At 32.6% G+C, this 11,686-nt stretch overlaps 1 protein-coding gene across 4 annotated transcripts in view; it reads right to left on the bottom strand.

Annotated features, from left to right (window-relative positions):
* Positions 1 to 7,864: 7,864 nt before the first annotated feature.
* LOC106295898 (phosphate transporter PHO1 homolog 3-like) overlaps positions 7,865 to 11,686 on the bottom strand; it is a 9,029-nt gene continuing 5,207 nt past the window's right edge. The window contains exons 3-13 of one of the 4 annotated variants that reach the window (XM_013731901.1): positions 10,337 to 10,592; positions 10,200 to 10,248; positions 10,036 to 10,107; positions 9,816 to 9,946; positions 9,622 to 9,783; positions 9,253 to 9,511; positions 9,034 to 9,138; positions 8,732 to 8,926; positions 8,370 to 8,651; positions 8,152 to 8,291; positions 7,865 to 8,040 (exon numbers count right to left, since the gene is read on the bottom strand). In XM_013731901.1, coding sequence (XP_013587355.1) covers positions 7,965 to 8,040; positions 8,152 to 8,291; positions 8,370 to 8,651; positions 8,732 to 8,926; positions 9,034 to 9,138; positions 9,253 to 9,511; positions 9,622 to 9,783; positions 9,816 to 9,946; positions 10,036 to 10,107; positions 10,200 to 10,248; positions 10,337 to 10,592 — 1,727 coding nt within the window. In that variant the 3' untranslated portion in view covers positions 7,865 to 7,964. The remainder of the gene's footprint in view (positions 8,041 to 8,151; positions 8,292 to 8,369; positions 8,652 to 8,731; positions 8,927 to 9,033; positions 9,139 to 9,252; positions 9,512 to 9,621; positions 9,784 to 9,815; positions 9,947 to 10,035; positions 10,108 to 10,199; positions 10,249 to 10,336; positions 10,593 to 11,686) is intronic. The other 3 variants (XM_013731903.1, XM_013731902.1, XM_013731904.1) reach the window with 3 other exon arrangements.

Raw genomic sequence — 11,686 nt, 5'->3', positions numbered from 1 at the left:
CTTGTGAGATGAGGTCGTTTGGTTTCTGCTGGTTTTGAAGCTTTGTGTTGCTCTCTTGTTGTTGTTGTTCTTGTGTTGGAGATAGCTCTTTGTAGCTTGAGTCTCTGTTCTGTTCAGGTTGTTGAACAGGGAGGACGTGGTTGTACTCACATACATTTATATAGTGGATTGTTGAGTGGATTACGGTCCCGTGGTTTTTCCTTCTCACATCGAGGAGGTTTTCCACGTAAAAAGTGCTTGTCTCATTTAGTTATTGCTTATATTATATCCTGCTATCGTCGAAGTATTTTTCTCTCAGATTCTCACAAGGTCAGGGGAAACACGATTGCTACATTCCGCTGCGTCTCGTGTCCGCTTTCCCCAACAATACTGGAATAACACTTTTTCAAGTCATCCGTTAGTCCCCTGTTCTCCTGCTGCCCTGATCTTTGAATAGTGGATAACTGATTGCATAGATGGTAACCTGACTTAACACTATACTTGCCTGTACTAGTATAGTTCCAAACTGGAGTATCCTGCCTCATTGTTGAACTTAATCTTATGTTCAGAATATATCTTGCATCTTCCTGCCTCATTATGCTATTAACCAACTGCACATTCCATTCCCTGGCTCCTTGAAGCACCAAGTCTTGGTCTTTTATATGCGGGAAAGAAGTTTGACCATCTCCTTGAGCTGGAATGGCTGGTTGTGAGTGGAGCCATATATCTTCCCATACTCTTATTTTCTTTCCATCTCCCACTATCCATTTGATTCCTTCTTGGAGGATTACTCTTGATTCCAGTATGCTCCGCGATGCATAACTTGACTTGTTATAGATCGGACCCTGCAAAAATTCAGTATGTCTAAAATATTTAGCTTTCAACACTCTCGTCAACAAGGAGGATGTTAGGATTCTCCAGCTTTGCTTAGCTAACAGTGCTAAATTAAATATTTCCAAACCTCTGATCCCTAAACCCTCCTCCTGTTTTGACGCAGTAATCTTCTTCCAACTAACCCAAAGTATTTTTTGTCTATCTTTCTATCCCGACCACCAAAAATTCCGCATAGTAGCCGTAATTTCTTTTATTAACCCTTTTGGAAGAAGAAAACAGGTCATTGTGTAAGTTGGTAAAGCCGTTATTATTCAGTAAGACTTCCCTTCCTGCCGGAGTTAGGAACCTATTATACCAACTATCAAGCTTATTAAAAAAAAAAAAACTATCAAGCTTATTTCTAATTCTTTGCTTAATGTACTCAAAGGCATCTTTTCTCTTACGACCTATTTTCTCAGGGAGCCCTAACTATTTCCCAAAACCTCCTATCTTTGTTATGCCTGTCATCTTAATGAGATTATCCTGAATATTTTGAAAAATACCTCTGGCAAAGGTTATAGCAGATTTGTTAAAATTGACAGCTTGTCATGAGGCTCTTTGGTACTCGCTAAGCGTGTTCATTAGGGTCTGGCATTCTTCTTCTGTTGCTCTACAAAATACTAAAGAGTCGTCAGCAAAGAATAAGTGGGAGATTGATGGACCTCCTCTTGATGTTTTGTATCCATGAAGAAGGTGCAATATAATGTAAAGATAAGGTGAAATAGGGTCACCTTGTCTTATTCCTCTAGTTGGCGTGATGGGCTTTGAGGGTTCTTCGTTCACCAGAACTGTAAACGTAACAGTTGACATGCATGTGTGGATCCATTTGCACCAAGTTTCACAGAAGCCCATCTGCTTCATTACTACAATAATAAATCCCCATTCAACTTTATCAAATGCTTTTGAGATGTCAAGCTTAAGGGCCATATATTTTGTTTTCAGATTTTTTGTATGCAGGGAATACATCAGTTCATGTGCTATGAGCACTTATCAGTGATCAATCTACCCGGGATAAAAGCCGATTGATTCTCTGTAATAACACTGTTTAACCAAAGTTTTAACCTCTCTGCCAAGATCTTTGATATTATTTTATATGCCACATTAGAAAGAATTATTGGCCTTTAGTCTTTCACAATAAGGAGAATCAATTTTTGGTATAAGGCATATATGAGTGTGGTTTATCCTTGGATCTAATTGACTTTGAGCAAAGAAATGCTTAACATGAGAGATCACACCTTGTTTAATGGTTGCCCAGTGATGTCTGAAGAATCCTGCATTTATTCCATCTGGTCTCACATCATTAAATATACATGGATAATAATTTTTTTTTGGGTCTAAGATAATAATAATAATAATAATAATAATAATAATAATAATAATAATAATAATAATAATAATAATAATAATAATAATAATAATAATAATAATAATAATAATAATAATAATAATAATAATAATAATAATAATAATAATAATAATAATAATAATAATAATAATAATAATAATAATAATAATAATAATAATAATAATAATAATAATAATAATAATAATAATAATAATAATAATAATAATAATAATAATAATAATAATAATAATAATAATAATAATAATAATAATAATAATAATAATAATAATAATAATAATAATAATAATAATAATAATAATAATAATAATAATAATAATATTAAACTGTAATGTCAGCTTGTTGAATAATAGTAAGGCAGATAGCTAAAAAATCATTTTAGTATTTTATATTTAAATACTCTTTGAAATATTCATATTAGTTTCTATTGAAATGATCTCACTTGGATTTCATAATTTTTTTATGAATCTCAGCATTGAGAGTTTCTCCTCTAATCATTCACTAGAAAATGAAAAAAGAAAAGAAAAAAGAAGAACAAAAGGAAAAGAGAAAATATCTACTTTTATTTATATCTCGAAAAACTTTGCCGTAAAGATAAAAAAAACCTTTGTGACAGATGATTTAAATTTTTTGACGAAAAAGATGTTTTAAATTTTTATCATAAATTTTAAATTTAAGTGATTTTAAATTAATAAATAATTGCGTTATATTATTATATTAACTATATATCTTTGTAAAAAAAACTTTGCTGACAATGGTCCCATAAGAATATTGAGTAAGAAGAAAAGCAAGAAAACAAGCAAGTGAATATTCAAAATTTTGTTGACCAATCCCTAAGCTCTGTATAGGCCTGGGTTCGCGGGTCAACCCGCCCCGCACGACCCGCCAACCCGCGGATCGTTTCTTTTTTTTTAGTTAAAATTTCGACCCGCTAAACCCGCAAAGAAATAAACTAATACCTGCACCCGCCCCGCTTTATTTTGCGGGTAACCCGCAAGACCCGCGGGTTATATTTTTAATTAAAAAAATAATTATTTAATTATTTTTTTCTATAAAATAATATATTTATAAGTAATTTTTTATATTATTTTCTAAAAATTTAATTATTTTTTAAAAAAATTAATTATTTGTTTAAAAAATTAATTATTTTTTAAAAAAATTAATTATTTTTCTAAAAAAAAATCGAATTTTTCAAAAAAAAAGATTTTTTTTTATTTTTATTTTATTTTGCGGGTTGGCGGATATCCGCAAATCAAAATCCACCAACCCGCACCCGCCCCGCAAAAAATAGTCTTAACCCGCACCCGCGACTTGATTTTTTCAAAACACTCGACCCGCACCCGCCCTGCGGCGGGTCAAATAGAGCGGGCCCCGCGGGCTTTGATTTAAATTCCCAGCCCTAGCTCTGTAGATCCGACACCACGTCGTCCAGAGGCGGATCCAAAAAAAAATTCAGCTAGAGCTATAGTATTAAAAATAATAAAAACAAAGAACAATAACGAATAGGTGTTTGGGCCCCCTAGGTGTTTTAGGTCATTTCCAACCGTAAAAGGTCATTTTAATGTTTTTTTTTTTTGTAACTTGTTTTAGGTAACTTCTGCACAAAGATATCTTCAACAATCCAATTCTAAAACCTACACCATTTTAGTATATAACTACACGATTTCATTATATAAACGATTGCATCAAACTTTAAGTATTACTCACAACACTAAACTCTATTCACAAATTTTATTAACAAAATATTAATTAAATAAAATTCAGTAACAAGATAAAAACATATAAAATAGAACTAAATATAGAAATTAATATATTACATATATCAAAATATTTTATTTTAATTAATTATTTTATTATTATTACTATTAAAATAGTAAATATTTATTTTAAAAACAAATATTTTAGTGTGATAATTTTTGTGCAATATAATTATATAATAAATTTTAGTTATTATATATATATTGAATAATAATAAAAATGTAATTTAATAATATAAAATATAAAATATAATTTTGGTGTTGTAGTTGGAAAAAGAAAAAAATTTAGTAGTGTAATTTTTATATCAAAATGGTTTTACGAGTTGGTGATGCACATGCACTTACGTGTGCCCATGACGTCATCCATAGTAATGGCTGGATTTTATGATTTTATGATTTTCGTGATAGAAGTATATTTTTCTCAGTCTTTCATTGGATGAGCGGATTCCTTAAGTTATCGTGTAATTATCACGTCACTGTCGAGCACGAAAGATATTTTCAGGATTTTTGTTCTTGACTTGCGACTAATATAAGTCATGTAAGAGTTCTATTTGCATTTTATTTTGAAAGCATGAGTGCGTTACTGAGTTATCATGTTTTATGAGTGCTCATATCTTTTATTGCTAAAATTTATGCTCTTGACTTTCTAAAATTTTAAGTCAATTTTAAGTTTTTTTTAGATTTTTCTCTAGTTTTTAGCGGTTAATATATATTGTTTAGAAAATACATATTTTAAAAAGCAAAATTTCATGCACAAGGAATAGACACGTAAAATATGATAGAAAAAATATCTTTCAATCTATTCGGCATTTAAATCAGTAACAGTCGAAAGAAACCAACGAAATAGTGTTTGATGCCAGAAAATTGGAAATTTTTATTTTTTTTAAATACTTTAAAGCTCTACCGTCCGAAAGAGTGAGGGCTCCATCGGATATTAACTTTAGAGGGGATATTTAGATGACAACAAGTGAAAAACACACAAGATTTTAATTTAGATTTGAGATAGTAAAAAAAAAGTGGCTTGAAATCATGGAAGCGAGTGACGAAACGGCTATCACGAAACTGTGAACAGTTCGATGTCATGGTGGTGGAATTACATCGAAGAATAGCGTAGGATCCTTTTTCCTAAATATTACTTGTTCTCTTCGTACGTGTGGTTGAATCTCGACAGAGGTTAAAATCATGTTAAACATTCTCGGTAAATATAAGTTGATGTTTGAGCAAAAAATGAAAAATCCTCTCAAACAAGTAGTCAACCCTCAGCTTGCTTCCTCGCAGCCACTTCCTATTCTCCATAGATCTTCTTGGCTTCCTCAAAGCAATCCATATAAGCCATTTATTGGCTTTGATCTGGAGTTTCTTCTGCTTTGGATGAAAATTCAAAGGCCAGCATTGTCTCTGTAGAATCTTGTTTGTATATGTTGTTTTGGTTCTTGTTAGTATGTTTTTGAAAATATTTGATCGGTGTTGACAAAGCCTCTTTCATCTAGTTTAAGGTGTGTATAATTGCAAACTAGGATCATATACAGTCGATTCAAATTAGGTACCAATGACCAAGTGTTTTTTTAATCAATGGCCAAGCTAGAATCATCTAAACTGAAAAGACCGAGTGTTGTGTTTCTACCAGGACAGGTGTTCATGCTTGGACATATCTAAATGAAACATTGTTGAATCCCTCCCTTTTTTAAAAAATAATAATATACTAGATTTTGACATGCACTGAATATACTAGATTTTGATCGGTGTTGTAGTTAAAATATAGTGTCTTCTGTTTGTATATGTTGTTTTGGTTCTTGTTAGTATGTTTTTGAAAATATTTGATCGGTGTTGACAAAGCCTCTTTCATCTAGTTTAAGGTGTGTATAATTGCAAACTAGGATCATATACAGTCGATTCAAATTAGGTACCAATGACCAAGTGTTTTTTTAATCAATGGCCAAGCTAGAATCATCTAAACTGAAAAGACCGAGTGTTGTGTTTCTACCAGGACAGGTGTTCATGCTTGGACATATCTAAATGAAACATTGTTGAATCCCTCCCTTTTTTAAAAACTAGATTTTGACATGCACTTAATATACTAGATTTTGATCTGCATTTAAAAAGCGCGGGTTTATTTTCGAAATTAAATAATTGTTTTTAAACAAATTTCTATAAGATAGTGTATAGGTTTGAGCATACTTATCCAGAACCGCAAATCAAACTGTACGAAATAAAACAAAAAACAAAACAAAAATTGGACTAAATTTTATAAATAACCGAGCAGATAATATATGCATGTAACCGGAAAACTGAAACCGAACTGAGAACCAAATGGGTTTCTGAATTTTCAAATACAAATTATATACTTACAAATATTAATTATATTTAATTTATAAATGACCAAATACCCTAATAATACTATTTATAAATCAAATTACCTGGAAAAACAAATTACCCGAATATTTTTTATTCAAAATATTTAAATTATCATTTTTTATCCGAACAATCCAAATTACTTGATATCTAAACTAAAAAACCTCAAATTATCTGATTTTCTTATTTATAAAAATTACCCAAAAAAATCAGAATCAAACCGGAATTGAATCGGACCCATATCTTTTTGCAAATTAGTCGTTTCCAACTTTGCTACTAAACCTAGCCAAAGACCTAAATAACCCAACTGAAACCAAACCAAACTTTGTAAATACCTGAACAGTTTCTAAATTTTATAATCAGAACACCTAAAACTAATATACCCAAACTAAAACCAAATAATGAGGACTAATAGTGCATCTACATTTAAATAGTGCGAAGAATATATTTTATTTTTATAAATTATTTAAATCATTTTAGTGAGGTACATATGTGGTTTATAACCGAATCAAAATATAAGCATTATTTTGTATTTGATCCAAACCCGTGATCGAACGCTAAACCCGGTGACCGTATATAATCCAGACAAACTTATGTTCTAATATCAGAAGTTTTACCAATTGATATGTTTTTACAAAATTTGGATATAATGAAAATCTATTAATTAAAAATATGATAAAATCCAAAAATCTGTTATTAACCTGTGAACCGACACCAGTTGATCCGACTAAAAAACAAAAAACTTATAATATTTGAATTGTCATATCAAATAAGTACATTGCATTTATGCTATGTATTTTAATTTATAGGTTTTGTAATGATCAATACTATTATAGTTTTAATGTAGATTATTTATTTCTTTTGCTTAGAAGCATACAATCCTTTTTCCTAAATATTACTTGTTCTCTTCGTATGTGTGTGGTTGAATCTCGACAGAGGTTAAAATCATGTTAAACATTCTCGGTAAATATAAGTTGATGTTTGAGCAAAAAAAGAAAAATCCTCTCAAACAAGTAGTCAACCCTCAGCTTGCTTCCTCGCAGCCACTTCCTATTCTCCATAGATCTTCTTGGCTTCCTCAAAGCAATCCATATAAGCCATTTATTGGCTTTGATCTGGAGTTTCTTCTGCTTTGGATGAAAATTCAAAGGCCAGCATTGTCTCTGTAGAATCTTGTTTGTATATGTTGTTTTGGTTCTTGTTAGTATGTTTTTGAAAATATTTGATCGGTGTTGACAAAGCCTCTTTCATCTAGTTTAAGGTGTGTATAATTGCAAACTAGGATCATATACAGTCGATTCAAATTAGGTACCAATGACCAAGTGTTTTTTTAATCAATGGCCAAGCTAGAATCATCTAAACTGAAAAGACCGAGTGTTGTGTTTCTACCAGGACAGGTGTTCATGCTTGGACATATCTAAATGAAACATTGTTGAATCCCTCCCAATTTCTTTTTCAAAAAATAATAATATATATATATATAGTATTTAACCTCTAAAATTTTGAAAATGAAATTTATTATAGCTCCAAAAACATACAGGAATAAAAAAAGTTTTTTGAGAAAGGTGGAATAAAAAAAGTTAAGACAATGTAAACTGTTTGATGTATCCAAAGAGTACATTCACGGTCTTCTGAAACTACTAAGCGTCTTTATCTTCACCTTTGATCCTTGATTCTTCTTCTTTCCTGACATTGTTCAGATGCTCGTTCTCTAATCTGTTGTCCACGAACCAGACCAAGAACATAAAACAGAGTTATTAACTGAATATTAACGGTACAAAACAGAATGTGGAATCATTGATATGAGTTCTGAAGTTTCATTTTCACCTGAAGAAATTCCATATACCACGGCGAATTATCTCAAGACTAGCTACAACAGCAACCATCGTCTGGGTACTATGCCTAAAGGGGAGGTTGAAATCCAGAACCGTTTGGATCCATGCAAATCTCAGCAGGACATTCAAAACCTAATACATGTTACAAACATCAGTTTTCGTGAACACTTTTGATGGAATCAATAAGAGTATTTCTGTTTTGAGACTCACCATGGCGATGAAGTATACTTCCTTCTGAGGAATGAGGAGGTTATCCCGAAGCCAGCGGTTTTCGGATCCCCGTTTTAGAAGACCCCAATCATGGACAAAGTCCCAGTAAGTACCGAATATTGCAGCTACAACTGAGAAGATAATGGCTAAAACTCTCCAAGCGATTTGAGCTGGCTGGATACTGTTAGCAGTTCTGAAGCAAACCGCCACTATTGTCAAGAAGTACTTGAGTCCGTTCCACCTGTGATCCGTTTTTTTATCATCAACCAGTCGTCGCAAGCACTGCATTGGGTGCAAGTTTAGTTATTGAATGAAGGCTAGAGATGTTAGGTTTTTCTTTTTGGAAAAAAGAAGATATGTACCTGAAGGAGGCGAGAGACGAAAGGGATGACAGCAACAATGAAGAGGAAACCATTGTACGCATGAGACTTGGTACAAGTGTTCTTTCTGTGTTTGAAGTCACCCCAACCATAGTAACATATGTAGAACTCGAAGCTTCGAAGAGCTTGAACCTGGCTAGTGAATTGATCGCCCAAGAAGCTATCAGCAAATGATACCTGCATGAGAAATGAAAAAACAAATGGACAGTTCAAGACCTACTATAATTGGAATGTTACAAGATTATTTCTCTCTGGTCAACAAGCTTATTCGGTCTCTGGTTTACCTCATAAAAAGGAGCGGCGATGCAATGAAACATACATGTAAGGTAGAATTTGCGTTTCGAGTGATAAAAGAAATCGAATGGCAGATATAGAACCCCAAATATACCCTGCAAAAGTGGAAAACAAAAACATAACGGAGTTGTTATGATGCCAGTGTTTTAATGGCTGATTTTTTTTATTACAAAACTGAAAACTCTGATTCCCTGGATTTTGGAACTCACAATAAGTAGGAAAAGAGGAAGAAGTTCGGTGAATGCTTGATAGTTTTTCGTTTCAGGATCTACCTCCATGTCAAGATTTGCAAGAACACAAAGCAATGCAAAGACGCCAATGCTGAAAGCCACAAGCAGGACTTGTCTGTGTCCAAGTTCAGTTCCTTGCTTGAACCCAAATATTTTGGAATAGTTTATTCTGTATCGCCTCCAGTAGTATATATTCGCAGCATACACCATGATATGCAGCATTACAAAACCGAACCAGCTGCAAGAAACAGCATAGAAGAAGACATCAACATCTAAGCAACGCAACATAGACGAATTCTCCATATAAATATTTTAAGAAGAAATGACAAGTTTACTATAGCTTCTTACCTATAAAGTGGGAACATAGTATTCATGTATATCTCCTGGCCATCCTCCTGCAAGCTATTTCGGGTGCGGATGATCGCAGCAAGAGCCACTATAAGAGAGAAAACGCATCCAGCCGAGAAACCTGAAACCAATATCCTCCTCGTAATAATAAGTTTGAACTTCTAAAACCAATTGATGCAAGTTTCTGATTTTTGCCTGTGGAGAATGTAAGTCTGTGCCTCTCTCGTGTCATTTTAGGCCGTAGAATGTTCATTCCTTTGGTTCGATTATCTTCTGCAAAATGTTTTATGAAGTCCTCTTCAACACGCTTTGTGAGTCGCACGACCTGTCGTCATAACAGAGGATCCAGAGAAGATAAAAACAAAACAGAGGACTTGGCGATGATACTTTGCCAATTGGTTCAAAAACTCTTACGTCATCAGAGCTTCCGAGGTATGAACTATCAACCACTTTCATGTAGGGGTTCCTTGCATCCCTCGAAGCTATCTATAAGACATACATTTAGTCGAACACAGTTTCAGTCATATAATATATAACCAGGACTGTATATAACTCCAACTCAAAGTATCAAACCTTACCTTCTCATACTTCTTCAATATCTTCGAGAACGCCTTTGCATTCGAAAAGCTGTATATGCATAATTTAAGACCCATCAATCACAGACAAATAATAAGATTCAAAAAGTCGCAATCCTACTCCGAAACTTATGCGCCACCTGTAGTTCTGTAGATCTATAATCTCACGATAGAACTTGATGTAAGCGTGCTTCAGTTTCTTGACTTTCTTCGAATTTTCTCTGCTTAATTTTAACTCGGTCTTATTCGATTCCTGGATATTTCCTCTTGTGTTGTTGCTCATCTTGCTCGTATCCATTGCATCGGCCGATTCTATGGCTCCATCTTCTGATTGACCAACTCTGCTCGACTCTCCATCCTCTATCACCACCGTATGAGCTTGACTTCGAACTATCACTACAAATTTGAATGTTGATTTTATTTAGTTACGTCACAATACCATTTGTATAAACCGGATCTTAGATTCAACCAATTTAATCCGGTTTGGTACAGTGCAGTATTGACTTGATGATTGCAACGTGGATCACCGCCACAAACCAAGCGATTTAAGGTCTGGCTCGTTTATACATAAGTGATGTTCGTTTTATAAACGCCTATTGGCGGCATCGTCTCAGAATTACAATCACGACCACGGCAGATGTTGTACAAATAAACCAACACGGATCTGTTTATTCAGCCGCAGCGTCAGGTTCAACCATTATGGTTGCTGTTGTGGCTAAAGGCTTTTATGGATGTGAGCGTTTACGATTTTAAGTATTATTAAAATGATTTGTATAATTGGTACAACTGTTAAAAAATTAATTAGTTTATGAAATATTTATGATTCGTTCACTACTAAATGTACTGATGGTTTAATAATAAATTAACAATATTAATATTTTATATAATTATAAAATATTGAAAATGATATTATTACTACGAATATAAAAAAAAATATTTGTAAAATCATAGTTTTAAATTTAAAAAAAATACTTTTGAGATTTTATAAGTATTCATTAATAATAGCAATCCCAATTAATTACAAAGGTTGTGAATTCCACTTAAATTGAAAGGTTGTGTATTGTGAAAATTACATGTTTACCACTTTCATGCTACGACTTTTCATTTATACCACCACTAAAAAGACATTTTCAAAAATATCTTCTTCACTAAGTGACAAAAGATTCTTATGCCCATGTGTTTTAAATATATAATAAATAAATATTTAAATAAATAAAAATCTAAAAAAATAAAAAATAATTTTTTTAATTTTTTTCAGAATTATACTATTTCGAAATTCAAACCCTAAAACCTAAACTCAACTCTAAACCCTAAACAATCAATCCTAAATCTTATTTTTTTTAAATACGAACCCTAAACCCTAAACCATCAATCCTAAACCCTATTTTTTTTAAATAAATTCTAAACCCTGAAACATCAACTCTAATCTCTAAACCCCGAAACATCAACTCTAAACCCTAAACCCTAAACCCTAAACCCTAAACCCTAAA

This window comes from Brassica oleracea, chromosome C5, assembly GCF_000695525.1.
Source record: "Brassica oleracea var. oleracea cultivar TO1000 chromosome C5, BOL, whole genome shotgun sequence".
NCBI classification, from domain to species: Eukaryota; Viridiplantae; Streptophyta; class Magnoliopsida; order Brassicales; family Brassicaceae; genus Brassica; species Brassica oleracea.
Note: the sequence above shows the minus strand (reverse complement) of the source record. Positions and strands in the feature narration are given on the sequence as shown.